The 23,117-nt window shown below is 40.8% G+C and overlaps 1 protein-coding gene across 2 annotated transcripts in view; it reads right to left on the bottom strand.

Moving 5' to 3' along the window:
- The window catches only part of LOC115459553 (coiled-coil domain-containing protein 93-like), a 227,635-nt gene that overhangs the window by 26,866 nt on the left and 177,652 nt on the right, over positions 1-23,117 (bottom strand). For both annotated transcript variants that reach the window (XM_030189365.1, XM_030189366.1), the window contains exons 19-21: positions 19,789-19,871; positions 11,080-11,117; positions 8,149-8,233 (exon numbers count right to left, since the gene is read on the bottom strand). In XM_030189365.1, the coding sequence (XP_030045225.1) occupies positions 8,149-8,233; positions 11,080-11,117; positions 19,789-19,871 (206 nt within the window). The remainder of the gene's footprint in view (positions 1-8,148; positions 8,234-11,079; positions 11,118-19,788; positions 19,872-23,117) is intronic.

Here is a 23,117-nt window from a genome sequence, read left to right as displayed (position 1 = left end):
TATATTCGAGGTGCAGTCACTCCATGGAGCAATACAAAGGAATTATAGCATTCTCAGTTTTGTTTTCCATTCCTTTCCTAATAATTCCTAACATTCTATTTGCTTTCTTAGCTGTCACTGTACATTGAGTAGTAGGTTTGGGTTCATCAACTACCATTTGAATGCCTAGTCTCGTAAGGTCCTCTTGCAATTTTTCACAATCCTCTTGCAAATAATTCTGTGTCATCAGCAAATTTAATTCACTAGCTATTCCCATCTCTAGATCAATTATAAATATGTTAAAAAGCAGTGGTCCTAGCACAGACCCCTGCAGAAAGGGAAATGGGACTTGATATACCGCCTTTCTGAGTTTTTTTGCAACTACATTGAAAGCGGTTTACATATATTCAGGTACTTATTTTTTGTACCAGGGGCAATGGAGGGTTAAGTGACTTACCCAGAGTCACAAGAAGCTGCAGTGGGAATTGAACTCAGTTCCCCAGGATCAAAGTCCACTGCACTAACCACTAGGCTACTCCTCCACTAGCAACATTCTATGTAGAAGCCTGTCCTTGCAGATCAGCAATGCAGCCGCGCAGGCTTCTGTTTCTGTGAGTCTGACGTCCTGCTAGTGGAATAGCAACATTCCATGTAGAATCTCAAATAGTAGCAACAGAATCTCAATAGTAGCAACATTCCATGTAGAATCTCAAATAGTAGCAACAGAATCTCAATAGTAACAACATTCCATGTAGAATCTCATATAGGGAAAGGGAAATGGAACTTGATACACTGCCTTTCTGAGGTTTTTGCAACTACATTCAAAGCAGTTTACATATATGCAGGTACTTATTTTGTACCAGAAGCAATGGAGGGTTACGTGACTTGCCCAGAGTCACAAGGAGCTGCAGTGGGAATTGAACTCAGTTCCCCAGGATCAAAGTCCACTGCACTAACCACTAGGCTATTCCTCCACTCAGAACCCCACTAGCTAGCCTTCTCCATTGAGGATACTGACCATTTATCCCTACTCTGTTTTCTATCTATGTTTAGCTTTATTGCCATCTGTAAGCCACAGTCGAACTTAGGCTCCGTGAGTAATGCCGCAAATATGACTCACTTAAAGAGCTCTATACATCATTAAAACTCCTTCATTGTTTCCCTCCCTTTTCTTTATTTGTTTTAATATATCAAAAAAAATTTCAAAACCTAGCAGATCCACAAGGGATCTAACACGCTAAATATCATAAAGTCCGTTAGCTAAAAAGTGTCTTTTTTCTTTCAAAAAACAGTAATCACTACTGAACAGATAGATCCAGCGCCACCATTTTCTGGGAAAGTCCACTGCTTATTTCTAGGAAAAGCAGCATAAAATCTGTTTTGCTGTTCTGGGTCTTTCCAGGTATTTGTGACCTGGATTGGCCACTGCTGGACACAGGATACTGGGCTTGATGGACCATATGTTTTTATGGTTTGGGGAAAAATGCTGAAGGACAACTGATTGAATTGAAAAGTACTCTCAACAATCAAACCATGAGGATGAAGGGTTGGTTTTGCATTTTCAGGGCTGGAAAAATGCCCAATCTGATTGTTTTTAATCCCAAGGAACTGTGGCGGAACGGGAAGGGAAGAGGGGGGATGGGAAGAAGTGGAAGGGGGGTCCTGGAACTCGGATGGGAAGAAGTGGGAGAGGGTTCTGGAACTCGGACAGGGGGGGAAGGAGGGGGAAGAAGAGGGTGGGGGGGTTCTGCAAACTCTCGGTCTCATACACTCTCGGTCTCACAGAGTCTGTGTATCGCACACATACTCTCACACTCGCTCTCTCTTACACACACACTGTATCTGTGTGAAACACACTCTCTCTCTCTCACACACACTGTATCTGTGTGAAACACACTCTCTCTCTCTCACACACGCACTCGCACACACTGTCATTCTCACACACGCACTCGCACCCAGTCTCACTCTCTCTCTGTCTCACACACACACTCGCACAGTCACTCTCTCTCTCACACAGTCACTCTCACACACACTCTCTCTAAAACATACACACTCCGAGGAAAACCTTGCTAGCGCCCGTTTCATTTGTGTCAGAAACGGACCTTTTTTACTACTTTCTACATAAATGCTAGCTTCCTTCAAATCCAAAGATCAAAATAGTTCTTAGGACACCTCCACCAAGTCTGGTTTTCAGGATACCCAAAATGAATATACATGAGATAAATCTGCATAGACTACCACCACTGTATGCAAATTTATCTCAGGAATATTCATTGTAAACTTGACATCTGTCATGAGATGTGTTTAAAGCCCTTAGGTTTGAATTGTTTTACCTTAATCTATTCCTAAATACATTAGGAGTAGATGAAGGTAACACAATTCAGACCTAAGAGTTTTGAAGACAGCTCAAGGCACCTTAATGTTCCTCTATACCAGGAGTTCTCAACCCAATGGGCAAACCCAGCTAGTCAAGTTCAGGATATCTTGGCTCAAATTCCTTTATACGATAGTGTTCACATACAAAGATATTTTAATTTTTGGTAAATGTTGATCTACTAGATATACAATATTTATTTATTCACTCATAGTCAGTCAAGGTTCTCAAGGAGCTTAAAATTAAAAACACAACATATACAAACATCATATCAAAAATATACACACAAACCCTACCCAGACCCTTCCCCAAGCATTACTCCTACCTCTTTCTCCTCCACCTCCACAATAATACAACCCAACTTAGTACATTTGTCCAGGACAAATATCTTACTGCCATATAGATAAGGGGACCCTCATGGCTACTTAATCGCTATTAATGAAAACTTAGATGATTTCTGATCTGGCACCATTCTTTTTGCACTGACCACCAACTCCAGGGACACTGAAGCCACACATTGCCATGGAACTGGAAAAGCATCCATCTCTGAGCTCATTTGCTGCTGATCAGCTGCAAAGTTTAGGACATTAAATCAGGCATGGATGTTATTCAAAAATACCATATTGGAAGCCCAGGCCAGGTGCATTCCACATATTTACAAAGGTGGAAAGAAGAGAAAACAACAGCCAATATGGTTAAAAGATCCTCTCATGGAGCTATCTGTCCCCTCATCAAAATAAATTGTACGATGGGATACCCGCCAGCGAGCCTTCTCAGGAGTAGCCCCCAAGCTTTGAAATTTATTCCAAGAGGGGCTGTGTATAACTTGAGACTACCTCTACTTCAGGAAGCAGGTAAAAGTCCGGCTCTTCTCCCAAGCCTTTAATACATAGGGTGACTGACTATACACCCATTCTGCACCTGGACTAGCTTGCTGAACCCACTGTAACTTAGACCAGTTTCTTGTATCTTGATTAACTGTACAAAGAACTTGCCTTTAGCTTAGCCACCCACTTATTTATCCCAACTGATTCAGTACCACGCATGTATATGTCTGCACTTGGCCCCTCAGCTATATGGTAAGCTGTATTGTAACAAAGCATTAGTATCACAGCAATGTTATCTGAATGTTCTAATTGTGTGCTTATTAGATATTCCATCACTAATACGCTTGCATCATATTATATCTCTGTTATTTGAATTTCAATGCTGTTAAATGTGTATATTTTTGATCCAGTTTCATGGTAGTCCTATTATTAGGTCTCAATTTGCAGCTTTCAACTTTTCCTCTTTCATTCTACATCTCTACTTGTTCATTTTACTATTATTATACTCTTCAAAGAATGGAAAAATAGAAAGAGGCTATTACAGCCAAACTAACGTTCTTCAAAGAATGGAAAAAGGATCCAAATAAGAAACAACATAAGCACTGGCAAGTCAGATGCAAAGCACTGATAAAGAAGGCTAAAAGAGAATATGAAGAGAAACTTGCTGCAGAAGCTAAAACTCACAGTAACTACTTTTTCAGGTACATCAGAAGCAGAAAGCCTGCGAGGAAATCCATGGGACCATTAGATCATGAAGAAGCAAAAGGTACACTCAGGGAGGACAAAGCTATAGCAAAGAAGCTGAATGAATTCTTTGCTTTGGTCTTTACAGAAGAAGATGTACCGGAAATGGTTTTCAAGGGTGATGATGCAGAGGAACTGAAAGAAATCTCGGTGAACCTGGAAGATGAACTGAGCCAAATCAAACAACTAAAGAGTAGTAAATCACCTGGACCGGATGGAATACATCCAAGGGTACTCAAAGAGTGGAGTGGAGGAGTGGCCTAGTGGTTAGGGTGGTGGACTTTGGTCCTGGGGAACTGAGGAACTGAGTTCGATTCCCGGCACAGGCAGCTCCTTGTGACTCTGGGCAAGTCACTTAACCCTCCATTGCCCGCCGCATTGAGCCTGCCATGAGTGGGAAAGCGCAGGGTACAAAAATGTAACAACAACAAAAAAAAAAGAACTCAAGCATGAAATTGCTGATCTGCTGTTAGTAATATGTAACCTGTCATTAAAATTGTCTGTAGCACCTGAAGATTTGAAGGTGGACAATGTAATGCTGATTTTTAAAAAGGGTCCAGGGGTGATCTGGGAAAACACAGACCGGTAAGCCTGACGTCAATGTCTGATAAAATAGTGGAAATTAATATAAAGAATAAAATTACGGAACACAAAAATAAACATGGTTTAATGGGACAGAGTCAGCATAGGTTTAGCCAAGGGAAGTCTTGCCTCATCAAGTTGATTCATTTCTTTGAAGGCGTGAATAAACATGTGGATGAAGGTGAGCTGGTTGATGCAGTGTATCTAGATTTTCAGAAAGCTTTTGACAAAGTTGCTCATGAGAGGCTCCTGAGAAAATTAAAGAGTCATGGGATAGGAGGCAATGTTCTGGTGTGGATTAGGAATAGGTTATTGGACAGAAAACAGAGGGTAGGGTTAAATGGCCATTTCTGTCAATGGAGGTGTGTGAATAGTGGAGTGCCGCAGGAATCAGTACCGGAACTGGTGTTATTTAACATATTTATAAATGATCTGGAAATCAGAACGATGAGTGAGGTGATTACATTTGCAGATAACACAAACCTATTCAAGGTTATTAAAACACATGCGGACTGTGAAAAATTGCAGGAAGATCTTAGGAAATTGGAAGACTGGACATCCAAATGGTAGATTAAATTTAATGTAGACAAATGCAAGGTGATGCACATTGGGAAAAATAATCCAAATCAGTTACCTGATGCTAGGGTCCACCTTGGGGGTCATCATCCAAAAAAAGATCTAGGTGTCGTTATAAATAAAATGCTGAAATCTTCTGTCCAGTGTGTGGTGGTGGCCAAAAAAGCAAACATGATGCTAGGAATTATTAGGAAAGGGATGGTAAATAAGACTGAAAATACTATAATGCCTCTGTATCACTCCATGGTGCAACCTCACTTTGAGCGACCAAAATGATAATAGGGTTGCAACTAGTCTCATATGAGGAAAGGCTAAAGAGGTTAGGGCTCTTTTGCTTGGAAAAGAGACGGATGAGGGGAAATATAATTGAGGTCTACAAAATCCTGAGTGGTGTAGAACAAGTAGAAATGAATCGATTTTTTACTTTTTCCAAAAGTAGAACGACTAGGGGACACTCAAGGAAGTTACATGAAAATACTTTTAAAACAAATAGGAGAAAATATTTTTTTACTCAACTAATAGTTACGCTGTGGAACTCTTTGCCGGAGGATGTAGTAACTACAGTTAGCATATCTGGTTTTAAAAAAAGGTTTGGACAAGTTCCTGGAGGAAATGTCCATAGTCTGCTATTGAGACAGATATGGGGAAGCTACTGCTTGCCCTAGGATTGGTAGCATGGAATGTTGCCACTATTTGAGTTTTTGCCAGGTACTTGTAACCTGGCTTGGCCACTGTTGGAAACAGGATACTGAGCTTAATGGACCATTGGTCTGACCCAATATGGCTATTCTTATGTTTTGGTGCCAATATCTATGCCTAAATTATCGGTGTCCAAAGGTAGCACTCCAAATAGGGAGGAGTTAGTCAATGCATGCCATTACATGCTGAGCAACTGTTTCTGCTATTCCCTTCTATAGATTCAAAAAGCTGATGGGTCTTACAAGACTGGTTCGCTTTCTTCAGAGTATTTAGTATTGCTGAGAGCCTGAAGCAGGATCTCTGAGACCACTGTAGTGAAGATGCACTATGGACATCAACTTGTAGCCTCCAGAACACTCCCAAGTACCATATTCTCTTGATTGCATGCTCAAGAGCTGAAAGACAGTACCTGATGCAAGCTATGTGAGTGACACTGATCTCTGCTTTGGGGCCTATCCTTCGGCTTTAGAACTATATGGTTGGCTACATCCCTTCAGCAATTTTGTACAACCAGTACATAATACAGCACAATCTCTTTTTGCTTTAACTTTGCCCTGGTTCACTGAATCCAATTCTTGAAGAGAAGACTAGAGTCGAGCACACTGGCTGGTTGAATAAAAGGCATAGTATCTAATGGATTGGCACAGAGATCCTGCACCATTAGTCTCTAGTTCAATATTGGTTGCTAGTCATTAACAGGGCTGTGTAAACAATTTCGGAATAGGCTTGCAAATTAGGGGTCCGTGTATTAAAGCTGTTTATGGAAAAACTAATTAAAGCATAGAATGGTGGCTCCATTTTGGAAACTCTGTGGCTTTGTCAAATTGATTTGTGAACCTTTTCTGAAGGAAAAAAGGTGGTGGGGTTAGCAGGCTCAGAAGTGAATCCACAGAAATTCACTGCCAGATTTACCTACAACTTGCTGTACATTGGATTTCAGCAGATTTCTCTGTTTTATGGCTAAAAATTCACAGGTCAATGTTCAGCCAGTAGCAGTGTTTTTTTTAAAAAAAAAAAACGCTAATCTCTGCTGGCTAGTTTAGACCGAGATATTCAGTACCGGGTCATATCCGGGCAGTGGCACTAAAGGGGAAAGTTCTCAACATGAATTATCGTTAAAAAAACATTATTTTTCTGTTAACCCTACTTATTAGTAACTAGGTCTTATTGCATAAAATGGAATCTGTGCTAAAATAGCATGTCTTAATGGTAGCCCACATTGTTAACTACGCCAGAAATTATATGGTATTTAGTGTCGCACCTGTATTGCTAACCAGTGAAAGATAGGAATACTATTTTGGTGGTTCTACTTGCTCAGTTAGCTATACAGACTCTGCCACTAAATATTGCATAACTCATGGCTTCGCCCGATTGTCCATGTTGGTCAGAGAGGATTATCCAACGGCACTGCCCAGTTAAGAGGATAATCCAACGGTACTGCCCGAATATCAGTGGTGTAGCCACAGGTGGGCCTAGGTGGGCCATGGCCCACCCACTTAGGGCTCAGGCCCACCCAACAGTAGCACATGTTTAGCGGTAGCTGGTGGGGATCCCACACTCTGCCAGCTGAAGATTTCCCCCGATGGTAACGAAAAAGCTACTCTCCACGATACCGGCACCTACACATGCTCAGTTTTCAGTGCATGCTTGCTGCAGACTGCCAAGGTGGAAAGAAGCAGTTTCCCACCAGCTGAGATATTTTTTTGGTGGTTGTGGGTCGGGGGGGGGGGGGGGGGGGGGGAGAACACTTGGTGCCCACCCACTTTTTGCCTAGGCCCACCCAAAATCTGTTGCCTGGCTACGCCCCTGGCGAATATATTGAGCTGCTCAGCACAATTTAACAGGGCAGAAGCCTCTCCTCTCTGATTAAGTAGTTTACAATATCGGGCCCTCAATTTTTTTTTTTTTTTAACCCTTCTAATTTGAAGAACTGTCTGAATTTTTCAAAACTTCAACTTGGCTGAAATCCACTCAATTTTAGTCTGAACTAAACTATTTTGCATATTTCTGCTAGAAAGCCTATGGGAGACAGATTAGCAATTTCAGTGAACAGATGTCCACATCACCATGAAAAATTGCAATCACAAATTGGCACAATATTCTCTTCTTAAGTCCATCACGCTTTTCTTCCTTCTCATTATTCTTGATACCACTATAACTAATGTACAGAATCCTGGCAAATGGCACTATCTAAATACAAAATCTATACAAGAAACCGATACCTACAAATTAATTTGCTGTTTTAGACAGTTTTTGAACAAAATCTCAACATAGTAATTAGTGAATTTTACTTTAACACGCCGCTATCAACAAATCTTTGAAATGATTCCAAGTTCCTGTAGAGGATAAACAAAAAACACATTTTACCTTCATTCGATTCTGTTTAATCCCTTCTACAATCTGTTCCATCTGTCTTAAGAATTGCTCTCTTGATCCTGAAGATGCCATAGCTCTATAAAACAAATAAAAAATAAAAAAAAATAAAGTAGGAATGGATCCACACATCTGAACCCATTTTCAGTAATGTTCCTAACTGCAAAGTTGAACACACATTTTGAAATACACAGCCTGATTTGCAAACATCAGCTAAGCATATGAACTGACTGGATAGGGAAGGATATCCTGTAAGTGGTCATCCCACGCCTTTTTGAATTCCTTCATCATTTGTGTCTCTACCACCTCCTTAATGAAAGACTTTCCATATTTGTGCTGTTAAAGCAAGGAAGAAGAGGAGGAGGAGGAGGAGGCAGCACTCAAAGAACTTGATACTCGGTAGATGAGAGGCTGGTGCAGGTGTACAGTTTCCGCAATCCAGTGGATAATAAAATGTACAAACTTAGACATTTTACTACTTGCAAGACGGAGCAGGTGTACTTTACACTTCCACGGGAACCCCACAGAACTGCTTCCGTCCCCGTGGGAACCCCACAGGAACTGCCTCCATCCCCGTGGGAAGCCCGCAGAACTGCTTCCGTCCCCGTGGGAACCCCGCAGAACTGTTTCCGCCCCCACGGGATTCCCGCGAACCCCGTTCCCGTGCAGCTCTCTACTCTGGATGAGGTTAAAAACCTATGTTAACCACTTAAAATATCAACTTGTGTCTATACTGCGTTTGGATACTGGGTTATGTGCCAAAATATATATATAACTTTACTCATTCCAAAATGAGGCATCAAATTATGCACACGAACAGCATGCTTCTTTTAACACATGGCAATTGAAATGATAAGCTATGTCACAAATCCATTGTGAAAGAATACCTATTTTTAAGCAGACAAATTAATGCACATGGCAAGGTAAATTTTAAAAAAGGGCATCTGTGTAAAAAGTCCAAAAAAGAGCATATTTATAAAGTGGCCACTCCAAACTAATGCCAATGGTATACAAATTACTTTTGCAAAAATAGTATTTATTTATTTACTGCATTTGTATCCCACATTTTCCCACCTCTTTGCAGGCTCAATGTGGCTTACATTATGCCGAAATGGTGGTATCCATTTCCGGAATGAGAAATACATATTATTATTAATTAATAACAAGTACAAAAAAGTATGAAGTGCATTAGAAGTAAATGGATATATAACACATTTCATGAATTTGAAATCGAGGATAATGTATAACATTCAGTAAAGAAAAAAGACATTAAAGTAGTTAAATAGAAGAATTCACTGTTAACTTGTTCTAATTGAGTTTAGATGTCAGATCATTTATGAAGGATCCTTTTGATAAGTCTTTTTGAACAGTTTAGTCTTTAGTAGTTTCCGGAAGGGTATCAAGTCATGCGTTGCCTTCATGGCATTCGGCAGTGCATTCCAAAGTTGTGCACAGATGAAAGAGAAGCTAGATGCATATACCCAATTGTATTTAAGTCCCTTACAGCTGGGGTAATGGAGGATATCTGTTCTAATGGTAAAATTTTATAAAATATACATATACACGGCAATTCTGCCCTGCTCCACTCAAATTATATCTGTGGAAAGGTCTCTATGTGGCACATATGTGAGTACACACCATCTTGCTGGCACAAGTACTTAAATGCATTTAGCTTTAAAACATGCGTTACGTGCTTGAGGCAGTTGAAAACTCACTTAGGTGTTTATAGGCAGTGCAAGCATTTAATTCATTTCATGGACTTAATTTCTAACTAAACTTTTGAAAATTTACAGCATTTAACTTGAAACAGGATATTTAAGATCCATCCCAAAAATAAGACGTTTAAAGGGAGACCTCCTAAGTCAGCCAGGTCTCTATCACAGTAACGGTGAGTGTTTTGCTGTCACCAGTATTATTCCTGGATATTTAAAGCCAGGCTTCAGCACTAAATATCCGGTTTAAGCAGTTTGTATGTGGTGGGGGGGAGGGGGGGTGTTGGGATCCACTAGACCACCAGGGACATTAGTTTGGGTGTCAGAGGGATGATGGAAAATTGAAATGGGACTTGATATACCGCCTTTCTGAGGTTTTTGCAACTACATTCAAAGCGGTTTACATATATTCAGGTACTTATTTTGTACCAGGGGCAATGGAGGGTTAAGTGACTTGCCCAGAGTCACAAGGAGCTGCAGTGGGAATTGAACTCAGTTCCCCAGGATTAAAGTCCACTGTACTAACCACTAGGCTACTCCTCCACTAGCAACATTCTGTGTAGAAGCCTGCCCTTGCAGATCAGCAACGCAGCTGAGCAGGCTTCTGTTTCTGTGAGTCTGACGTCCTGCACAGAAACAGAAGCCTGCGCGGCCGCGTTGCTGATCTCCAAGGGCAGGCTTCTACATGGAATGTTGCTAGTGGAATAGCAACATTAACATTCCCTGTAGAATCTCAAATAGTAGCAACAGAATCTCAATAGTAGCAACATTCCATGTAGAATCTCAAATAGGGAAAGGGAAATGGGACTTGATATACCGCCTTTCTGAGGTTTTTGCAACTACATTCAAAGCGGTTTACATATATTCAGGTACTTATTTTGTACCAGGGGCAATGGAGGGTTAAGTGACTTGCCCAGAGTCACAAGGAGCTGCAGTGGGAATTGAACTCAGTTCCCCAGGATCAAAGTCCACTGCACTAACCATTAGGCTACTCCTCCACTCCACAATATGATGGGAGATGGGGAAGGTCCATGGCCTTAGCATGCGGGGAAAACCCACTCAAGGGTGTGCTACGACCACTTTCTGCCACAGCTTAGTAAAAGGCGTACTTCATTCAGAATTGTAGAATATAAGTCAAATTATTTTAATTATATATATATATTTTTTTTTTTTTACATTTTTAATATTCTTTAATTCAGAAGCAGTTACTTACTGTTGAAAATTGTCATGAATTGAATTCAGCAAGTTAACCTAGTGAAGATGAAACAATATCAAAATAACAAAGATAAATATTATAGCACATAAAAGGTCTTCCTGACCTGTTTAGAATATACATTTTTCATTAATTTAAGATTAACTCAATAAACAGACCCTCACAGAGTAAAATCAATAAGATTGCAATCTCTTGAAACTCCCAGAATGTTATGAGCTTCTCAATCTCAGCTCAATAAGGCTGTAATAGTCCAGTCTCCTTTAACCAAACCATCACTGAGTCAATCCACTATCACTTGTGCTGTGTGTGCAAATTCGGGTATTAAAATGCAGTCATTGAAAATTCTCTTGAAACTACTAAAAGGCTTTACAAAAATACAGTCATTCCAAATATTTAGCTTATGTCGTAGCTCCTCTGAAGCAGAGCAAATAATCTGGTCTCTGCTGTAATTACTGAAGTCCAGACGTCACCGTGCCCAACTCAAGACTTCAAGTTTCTCTGAATCTTCAAGTTCCTCAGAGTCTGAACCGAATCACAATGCTCTACACGTCCACACAGTCTTATAACAACGAAAGCAACTATGGGAAAATGGAAACATGCTGATATCACAACACAAATCTTAAATCGCCATGTTTTCACTGACCAATTTATATGTTCATAAAAATTTTGTACAATTCACAAATTGTTGATCCACTCTGTTCCTTCATTTAGATTCCGTGGGCATAAAGTTTGCAACTCAAAAATCCGTCGATGTTCCAACCGTGCCAATGTTATAGTCCTGTCATTACCCCTATTGCCTGGCACATGATCAAATATTCTCCTCATTAAATCAGCCCACTGGTATCTACAATCCGTGCAATGCTGAGCAATAGGGGCTTATTAAATTTCTGTAGCCAATCTGGATATATGCTCATTAAGCCGCAACTTCAAAGTATAGATAGTTCTTCCCACATACAGCTTAAGACAAGGACACTGTACCACTCGTCATACATACAGAATGGTACCGGGCCTTGTATTTTTTTCAATTCTTTTTATTGTTTTTTAAAAATGTATAAGTATAGAGACAAAAACATATTGCAAATAAACCTAAAATTTGCTTGAGGTAATGTATGTTATAAACATGTTTTCAGACCTTGTATTTTTTATGAACGACAGGATACTGTCACTCTACAAAACTAGTTGTCTATGAACAAAAACTGAATGCTCCATATACCTAATGGCTCCCAGTGCTCTGTGGGGTCCTTTTACTAAGGTGCGCTGAAAAATGGCCCGCGGTAGTGTAGGCGCGGGGTTTGGCCATGCAAAGAATCATTTTTCAGCGCACCTGTAAAAAAAAAAAAAGGCCTTTTTAAAATTTTTGCCGAAAATGGACATGCGGCAACATGAAAATTGCCGCACGTCCATTTTGGGTCTGAGACCTTACCGCCAGCCATTGACCTAGCGGTAAGGTCTCACGCGGTAATGACCTACGCGGGCCAGATGCCACTTGGCTTGCGTCCGATATGCGTGGCAGAAAAAAAATATTATTTTTCAGCCGCGCGTATCGGACGCACGCAGACCCTTACGCGGCTTAGTAAAAGGGCCCCTCTGTGTTAGATGTTCCTGATGGTCTAAATCTCAATGAACCAATTTGTCTTTCAGAATGTGTTATCCGAGTGAAGGCAATACAGGGGACTAATTGAAAAAAAAAAATTCATACAAAGCTAACACATGCCCAATGCCGAAAAATACTCTTGGCCAATAGAGTTGCATTATCTAAATACCGTAAGACACATACCTTTGTCACTATTTTCTTTTTGGGAGGGAAATAACCTGATTAGCATATCTTGCTTCCAGATATGCCTGCTTTATAACCACCCATGGATAGCCCTGATCTAACAGTTGTGGTCAGGAAGCTAGCCTGACATTTAAACTGATGCTCAGAACAATGAATATACTACAATTTTTATTTATTTTTGTTACATTTGTACCCCGTGCTTTCCCACTCATGGCAGGCTCAATGCGGCTTACATGGGGTAATGGAGGGTTAAGTGACTTGCCCAGAGTCCCACTAGCAACATTCCATGTAGAAGTCGGCCCTTGCAGATCACCAATGTGGCCGCGCAGGCTTCTGCTTCTGTGAGTCTGACGTCCTGCACATACGTGCAGGACGTCAGACTCACAGAAACAGAAGCCTGTGCAGCCTTCTACATGGAATGTTGCTAGTGGAATAGCAACATTCCATGTAGAATGTCCAATAGTAGCAACATTCCATGTAGAATCTCCAATAGTAGCAACATTCCATGTAGAATCTCCAATAGTAGCAACATTCCATGTAGAATCTCCAATAGTAGCAACATTCCATGTAGAATCTCCAATAGTAGCAACATTCCATGTAGAATCTCCAATAGTATCTATTTTATTTTTGTTACATTTGTACCCTGTGCTTTCCCACTCATGGCAGGCTCAATGCGGCTTACATGGGGCAATGGAAAGTTAAGTGACTTGCCCAGAGTCACACAATCATAGAAACTGTCCTATGGGTAAAGTCTTCTTCAATTCTAATGGATAACAACTCTAGCACAATAATAAACTATTCTTCTCAGCCCGATTCCTCCAGTAGTTCTAGCGAGATTACTTGTTATTTCCCTCCTGAAGATAGTGACAAATGTGTGTCTTAAAGTATTCAGATAAGGCAACTCTTTATCAGCCAATAATAATTTTTGGCAGTGGGTATGTGTTTGCTTTGCATCAACTTTTTCAATGAGGCTCCTGTATTGCCTACACTCAGGGACCCAATCTGAAAAACAAATTAGTCAATTTAAATTTAGACCATCAGGAACATCTAACACAGAGCGCTGGGAGCCATCAGTCATGTGAAGAGTGCAATTTTGGTTCACAGGCACCTACATTTGTAGAGTGGCAACATCCTGTCACTCATTTAAAAACCAATGCCTGGTACTATTCTATGTGTAAGACATCATATGTGATTTATTTCTTACAATATATGTGTCTTAAACTAGTCACAACGTGAAACTGCAGCTTAGTGAACATAAATCCAGATTGGCTACAGCAACGTTATTAGACCCTATTACTCAGCATTGCATAGAGTGTGGACACCAGTGGGTTGATTTAATTATGGGAATACTTGATCACATGCTGGGCAATAGGAGTAATGACAGAACTACAACACTGGCGCAGCTGGAACAACGATGGATTTTTGTTTTACAAACTATGTCCACAGGGTCTAAATAAAGGAAGAGAGTGAATCAGCATTTTATGAACTGTACAAAGTTTTTTTTATGAACATATAAGTAGTTAGTGACGACATGCAATTTAAGGTTTGTGTTGTGACAGGGTGGCTGCAAAATATCTATTACTTTTTCTATTTTCCATAATGGGAAAGCACAAAGATGGACAGAAAACAGGGCTTTTTTCAGGCCTCTGCTACTGCTGCCCATGTTGTGGGACTGATAGCTTTGTGAGCCGTGCAGTAGAGTTTAGAACTGACTCAGGGTGTGGTCCCGCTGGAATCTGCCTCTATGGACGGAGGGCAGGAGTGATTCTTAGGGTTTGAAATGGTGCTGAACCCGGACACTTAAACCCTGCCCCTGCAGCCGAGAGCGACAGGTTCACCTGCCCAAGCTGTGCAGCATCCACTGAATGAAGTGTGGGCTGCTGGGGTCTTCTTTAAGCAGCTGAGTTAGATGATACTACCACGGGTCAACTACTCGGGGTGAAGGGAGACTTGCAGGACCAAGATGGAGGCAACTTGAAGAAGATCGCTGCAAGTGCTGGAGTTGTGTTGGAGATAAGGGCCTTGAAAACCTTTATTTTTCTTTTACTCAGGAATTGCCTGGCTCCCTTTTTGAATAAACCTACAGAAAGGACTTTGGATTCTATATGGCTGTCTATATCCGACTTGGCTAAAACAGTTTTTTCTCCATTGATAATTTTTGGTTTCTCATATTAATGAGATGCAAAACAAAGTAAAGTCTTTGGAGCTGGAACTCCTCTCATTTAAATTCTACTGTGGGACAAATACAATCCACTCAGACTCTTACTCAGATGTAATCTTTATAATCTGTTTGTGTCTCATATTTATGATCACTATGCTTTAAGGTTGAGAATGTGAAAATACTTTTAGAAGTGTGAACGTTTCTCCAGCTCAGAACGTTTCAGCTAAAGAATTAAAGACATTTATTGAAGACTCTTCAGCTATCTTCAGATCTGATGCTGCTGGTTATATGAGCTTATTACTTGTCCACCCATGGGGGTGGGGGTGGGGGGGCCCGAAAATAATGGAGATCTTTTTTGGAAGCTACAGAAGTTGACTGACCATCAGGTCAGGAGTTCCTGGGCAACAATGGTAACACTAGCTACAAATGCTGATAGGGATCTTTTGCTTCAATATCATTCCAGATCTAAAGAGAGAATGTGTATGGTTGCTAAAGTTCTGATGTTTCCAGATGTATCTTAAGAGACTTGGAAGACGTTTTCTTGCTGCTTTATCTGGGAATTATCCAGTTAAGAGCTTTTGTTTAGCTTAAATTTCAATGTAAATATACTGTATACTATCAGTCTAGTAAGTTTATATTTTGGGAGTCTGCACATTTGACTTAATTTCTGATTATTACTCCTTCGGGAGGTGGTTTCTGGAGGGGTTTTCTCTAAAAACAACTCATCATAAAGCTATTTTGGAAACTTATAAATTAAAAAAAAAGGAAAAAAAAAGATTAGTGTTGTGAAGTCAGTATGTTTCTGTCATAAGATGACTATCAAGCTTATTTTCGAACGAGAAGGGTGCCCATCTTTCGACACAAATCGGGAAATGGGCATCCTTCTCACAGGGTCGCCCAAATCGGCATAATCGAAAGCCAATTTTGGGCGTCAACTGCTTTCCGTTGTGGGGATGACCAAAGTTCACGGGGGCGTGTAGGAAGCATAGCGAAGGCGAGACTGGGGCATGCCTAACACATGGGCGTCCTCGACCGATAATGGAAAAAAGAAGGGTGTCCCTGACGAGCACTTGGGAGACTTTACTTAGTCCATTTTTTCTTACGACCAAGCCTTGAAAAAGGTGCCGAACTGACCAGATGACCACCGAAGGGAATCGGGGATGACCTCCCCTTACTCCCCCAGTGGTCACTAACTCCCTCCCACCCTAAAAAAAAACAACTTTTAAAATATTTTTTGCCAGCCTCTATGCCAGCCTCAGATGTCATACCCAGCTCCCTGACAGCAGTATGCAGGTCCCTAGAACAGCTTTAGTGGGTGCAGTGCACTTCAGTCAGGCAGGCCCAGGCCCATCCCTCCCCTACCTGTTACACTTGTGGTGGTAAATGTGAGCCCTTCAAAACCCACCTGAAACCCACTGTACCCACATGTAGGTGCCCCCCTCCACCCCTTAGGGCTATGGTAGTGTTGTACAGTTGTGGGTAGTGGGTTTTTTTTTTTTTTTTGGGGGGGGGGGGGGTGGCTCAGCACCCTAGGTAAGGGAGCTATGCATCTGGGAGCAATTTATGAAGTCCACTGCAGTGCCCCCTAGGGTGCCCGGTTGGTGTCCTGGCATGTCAGGGGGACCAGTGCACTACAAATGCTGGCTCCTCCCACGACCAAATGGCTTGGATTTGGTCATTTCTGAGATCGGCGTCCTTGGTTTCCATTATTGCCGAAAATCGGGGATGACCATCTCTAAGGTTGACCTAAATTTCGCGATTTGGGCATCCTCGACCGTATTATCGAAACGAAAGATGGATGCCCATCTTGTTTCGATAATATGGGTTTCCCCGCCCCTTCGCCAGGACGTCCTGCGAGGACGTCCTCAGGAAAACTTGGGCGCCCCTTTCGATTATGCCCCTATACATGAATCTGTAGAGCACAGTGATTTGGTGGAAGGTGAAGATTCAATGAAACTGGACGTCTTCAATTGGACTTCTGTAATTACAGTGAAGATCAGATTACTGGCGCTGAATTAGAGGAGCTATGATACTATAAGTTTTGAAGTGACTATTTTTGTAAAGGCTTTTAGTAGTTTTCAAGTGAAGTTTCAATGACTGAACTGTAATAAGTGAATATGCACACATAGCACAAGTCACGGTGGATTGACTCAATAATGATTTGGGTAAAGGAGCATGGACTATTAACAGCCTTATTGAGCTGAGATTGCGTAGCTCCAAACATTCTGAGAGTCAGCCACTTCACTTAATAAGTTTTACATTTAGTGAAACAGGATCCAGCAATTTACTGGGAATAGTGTTAGAGTTTCAACAGATTACAAGTTCATTAGTTTAAGAGCATGTGCATAGAAAGTCAAATTGGCGTTGAGAATTTGTGAAGTATTCTAACTTTATGATGTCTAGATTTTTATTTTGTCTTTATATAGTTAAGAAAGTATTAATACAAAAATATAACCACTTTCATAGTGCAATAATATTTAGGAAGGAGTTAAATGTGAGCTACTATTAAGACATGTTATTTTACTGTTAACCCAGGTAATTAGTAACTAGGCTCAATGCATAAAACGGTACTAAAATAGTACGAATTAGTGGTAAAATAATACATATTAATGGTAGTCTATGTTGATAACTTCACCCCTTGGACATTTATCTTCCAAGGATATCATAATAGTGCATGATCAAGTACCACAGTTGCTGTGGTGGCAACAGGTCAACCCCTCCCCACTACTACAGTATTCTCAGAAGATTAAATGTCATGTTGATAACTATGTTCCTAAATATTATTGCACTATGAGGGAATGTTAGTCTGAAATCTCAAGAACCATATGATAGTCAATGTGGCTGTGGGAGGGTCTCGTTAATGATGGCCATCTTACCTCAGAGTAGGAAAAAGAAACAAAACCAAAATCCAACTTTTGCTTACAAATGCACATTTAAAGCAGTACTCAGGAAAAGCAGGAGCACATGTAAGAGTTTTGCAGTAAGACTGTATATGGGGTGGGAGAGGAAGGGAGGGGAGCCATTACATATATATGGAAAGACTATCTCTCTATATAAAAAGCAACACCAACGTTCTATGAAGCCTCCAGCCGGAAGTGTGAAGGGGGCGAGATATCCGGTTTCCCTATGAGTGTCTGCCCCGCCCTCTCTCTAACACAGTCAGTGAAGGAAAACAGCAGAGCACGAAATCAAATCGCTGGCTCTGTAACAGTGAAGGACTCAGAGGGGGGAGGGGAGAGAGGGCAGAGGGCAGGGACACACACACTCCCACATGCATACAGAAGAAAACATTGCTAGCCCCCGTTTCATTTGCATCAGAAACGGGGCTTTTTTACTAGTTTTCTAATAAAATGTTGGATTTTTAAATGATCATAGTTCCATTAAAAATAAGTCAATTAATTTCTTTCACTAGTTTTAATACTGATTGATATACCAAGTCTTCCCATTTTCAGAAATATGTAAAATCTCTGCTGTTGAGATAGACATGGGGGAAGCCACTGCTTACCCTGGGATCAGTAGCATGGAATCTTGCTACTGTTTCGGATTCTGCCAGGTACTTCTGTCCTGGATTGGCCACTGTTGGAAGACGGATACTGGACTAGATGGACTATTCATCTGACCCAGTATGGCTATTCTTACGTTCGCCACTATATTTGAAATTTTACATGTTAGAACTTTTTTTATTAAGTGTAAAAAGTTTAAATAGAACAATGGAAAATGAACAATTAGTAAGGCATATTTACCCCCAATCCCTACTTTCCCAAGCAATATCAGAACCATTCATAACCAAAAGGATGCCTCCTAGATAACATAGGAGCTCCACCAGTAGAGAAGGGCCCGGACTTTTGTGACTCCTCCCCACCACCAATAAAGCCAGTTGTCAAGTTAAACATAAGAACAGTACCCATACCCCCCTTACACAATCTTAACTCATCCTCCAATTCCCCGAGCCAATCAGAAAAAAAAAGCAAATACACAAACGCCAATACAGTGATGTCACAGTTATAAGTTTAGTTCATTAAGCACAAGGATACGTACTCTAGGAAGCAAAGATGGGATGTATGCACCCCAAGTCGCCCAGAAATATTTCTTAAGTTTATGGGTAAAACAAGCATCCTGTGTTTCCATCACCAGTAGGTTGTGAAACATGTTCCTCCAGTGCCAGAATTTACATGGTATAATTTTAATAAATGCCCTCCCGCGGGAGGTGGTGGAGATGAAAACGGTAACGGAATTCAAACATGCGTGGGATAAACATAAAGGAATCCTGTGCAGAAGGAAGGGATCCTCAGGAGCTTAGCCTAGAATGGGTGGCAGAGCTGGTGGTTGGGAGGCGGGGCTAGTGCTGGGCAGACATATACGGTCTGTGCTGGGGCTGGTGGTTGGGAGGCGGGACTAGTGCTGGGCAGACTTATACAGTCTGTGCCGGGGCTGGTGGTTGGGCGGCGGGGATAGTGCTGGGCAGACTTATACGGTCTGTGCCAGAGCCGGTGGTGGGAGGCAGGGATAGTGCTGGGCAGACTTATAGGGTCTGTGCCACAGCTGGTGGTTGGGAGGCGGGGTTGGTGGTTGGGAGGCGGGGATAGGGCTGGCCAGCTTATACGGTCTGTGCACTGAACAGGACAGTACAAATAAAAAAGTAGCACATATGAATTTATCTTCTTGGGCAGACTGGATGGACCGTGCAGGTCCTTTTCTGCCGTCATCTACTATGTTACTATGTTACACACATTTTTCTCCTTCATCCTCACATTCTCAAGAGTTTGCTTACCTCTTTTTCTAAAAAGACCTTCTTGTCATCCAGCGTGTTATAGAGGGTAAAGAATTGCTTTGTTTCTTTGTGAGTTGCTGATACTGCAAAGAACAAAATCAATATATTAAATGCAAACACAGACCACTAAGTATAATACTTCAAACACATGCTCCCACGGGGAAGATGCCCCAGGGCAGTATTCAGTTTTGCAGACTGTTCATTTATCCAGCAGCCCCATACGACGATAGATTGCCTTTTAAGAAATCTAGCCCTAAAAATTTCTAGACTTTAAACCGGATGACTTTAGGAGAATGGGGAAGCATCTGAAAGAGGAGCTGGCAGAGTGGGAAGAGATAAGAGAAGTGGAAGAACAGTGGATTAAACTCCAAGGAGCCTATAAAAATGATAATAGATGTTTATGTAAAGGAAGGAAATAAAAGCAAGAGGAAAAGCATACCAATATGGTTCTCTCAGGAAGAGGCTGAAATATAAAAACAAAAAGGGTGGCATTCACAGAGTGCAGAGAATCACAAAAGAGAGCAGAGAAAAGAATACTGGGGTGAAGCTGAAAGGGCTGAAAAAAAAAAACTCAGGATGGCAAAAAATATGGCTGACAGAAAAGACAGCTGAAGAAGTAAAGTCAAGTGACAACTCTTTTTCGGATATGTCAGGGAGAGGAGGAAAGATAGATTTGGAATTGTAAGACTAAAAATCTAAAAACAAAAGGATGGAAAGTAATGAGGAAAAGACACAGATACCAAACAAACACTTCAGTTCTCCGAGAAGAAAACCCTAAAGGAAGACCACAAATAGCCAGAAAGTATATACACCAGATAACTCACTATGCATGCAACAAAGTCTGAACAACTTGCACAACTGAAAGTAAACAAAACATGGGGCCAGTTTAGATGCATTCCAGGATACACAGCGAGCTCAGAGAGGTTCTGGTCAATCCACTGAAGGATGTGTTCAATAGACCATGAATACTTTATTGTAATCTACATAGATATTTCGATATGGAGACTATAAATATTTTAAATAAAATAACTAAATAAAGGTGACAGTGGTCGCTGTTCCCCAAAGTGGTAACAGAGAAGAGGATGGAAATTACCAGCTAGAAAACCTTAGCTCTATGGTGGGAAAAGATGCTACTGAAGTGAAGAATAGTGAATTATCTATAGTTCAATGGATTGTAAGTCCTGAAGTAACATTGGGGCAGATTGCACCAAGTGATTCTGATTGATTTCTTGAACTCAGTGACTACACAATTACTGTGAGGACATATGCTGGATGTTGTCTATTTGGGTTTCAGCAAAGCCTTTCATACTGTTCTCCTCAAGGGGATTTATAAATAAATTGGGCAGGTGGAGATTGGTCCCAAGGTGGTGAACTTGATTAGAAATTAGTTGACAGAGATGACACTGATAAAAGGAATTCACTTGGAGGAAAGAAAGTTGAGCAGTAGAGTAACTTTAAATTTTCGTCCACTGGCTAGCATATCATGGCTAGCCAAGCTGTTAGAATCCTTAGTTGCTTCTCAAATAATGCAGTTTTTGGATTCAAAGTTTGCATAATTCTCAGCATGGGTTTAGACCCATGCATAGTACCGAATCTTTACTCAGTACATAAAAATATAAGAACAGCCATACTGGGTCAGACCAATGGTCCATCTAGCCCAGTATCCTGTTTCCAGCAATGGCCAATCAAGGTCACAAGTACCTTGCAGAAACCTAATTAGTAGTACTATTCCATGCAACCAAATCCCAGGGCAAGCAGTGGGAACCCCATGTCCATCTCAGTAACAGACTATGGAATTTTCCGCCAGGATCTTGTCCAAACCTTTTTAAAACCAGATAAGAACATAAGCTTTGTCATACTGGGACAGACCAAAGGTCCATCAAACCCAGCATCCTGTTTCCAACAGTGGCCAATCCAGGTCACACGTACCTGGAAAGATCCCAAAACAGTACAATACATTTTATGATGGTTATCCTAAAAATAAGCAGAGGATTTTCCCCAAGTCCATCTTAATAATGGCTTATGGACTTTTCTTTCAGGGATTTATCCAAACTGTTTTTAAACCCTGCTAAGCTAACTGCTTTAACCACATTCTCTAGCAACGAATTCCAGAGTTTAATTACACGTTGAGTAAAGAAATTTTCTCCAATTTGTTTTCAATTTACTACTTTGTAGCTTCAATGTATATCCCCTTGTCCTAGTATTTTTGGAATGAGTAAACAAGCGATTCATATCTACCTGTTCCACTCCATTCATTATTTTATAGACCTCTATCATATCTCAGTCATCTTTTCTCCAAGCTAAAGAGCCCTAGCCGCTTTAGCCTTTCCTCATAGGGAAATCATCCTATCTCCTATATCATTTTTGTCACCCTTCTCTGAAAGTTTATCCACATGTTTGTTCACCTCTTCAAAGAAATGGTGTAGATTGGTGAGGCAAGATTTCCCTTCACTAAATCTATGTTGGCTTTGTCTCAATCCATGTTTTTGAATATGCTCTGTAATTTTGTTCTTTATAATAGTCTCTACCATTTTGCCTGGCACTGACGTCAGGCTCACCCGTCTATAATTTCTCTGATCACCTCTGGAACGTTTTTTTAGAAATCGGCGTTACATTGACAACCCTCCAATCTTCTGTACCATGCTTGATTTTAAAGATAAATTACATATTACTAACAATAGTTCTGCAAGTTCATTTTTCAATTGTACCAGTAATCTGGGATGAATACCATCCAGTTCAGGCGATTTGCTATTCTTCAATTACATCTTCCAGGTTTATAGAGATTTGATTCAGTTTCTCTGACTCGTCAGCTTTGAATACCATTTTTGGAACTGATGTCTCTCCCAAATCATTTAATTTCTCTGCTATGGCTTTGTTTTCCCTAAGTGCCCCTTTCACCCTTCAGTCATCTAGTGGTCCAATTGATTCTTTTGCTGGCTTCTTGCTTCTTATATTACTAAAAATAATTTTTACTATATGTTTTTGCCTCCAACGCAATCTTTTTTTGAAAGTCTCTTTTTGCCTTCCTTATCAGCGCTTTGCATTTGACTTGCCGTTCCTTATGCTGTTTATTATTTTCAGTCGGATCCTTCTTCCATTTTCTGAAGGATTTTCTTTTAGCTCTAATAGCTTCCTTCACCTCACTTTTTAACCATGCTGGCTGTCATTTGGTCTCAATTCCTCCTTTTTTAATACACGGAATATAACTGGCCTGTGCGTCCAGGATGGTATTTTTGAACAACATCCACGCCTAAATTTTTTTTCACCGTTCTTCTCATTTTTACATAGTCTCCTTTTTGAAAGTGAAATGCTAACATATTGGATTCCTG

Source organism: Microcaecilia unicolor, unplaced genomic scaffold (genome assembly GCF_901765095.1).
Source record: "Microcaecilia unicolor unplaced genomic scaffold, aMicUni1.1, whole genome shotgun sequence".
In the NCBI taxonomy this organism is placed as follows: Eukaryota; Metazoa; Chordata; class Amphibia; order Gymnophiona; family Siphonopidae; genus Microcaecilia; species Microcaecilia unicolor.
This window is presented reverse-complemented; position numbering and strand designations above follow the sequence as displayed.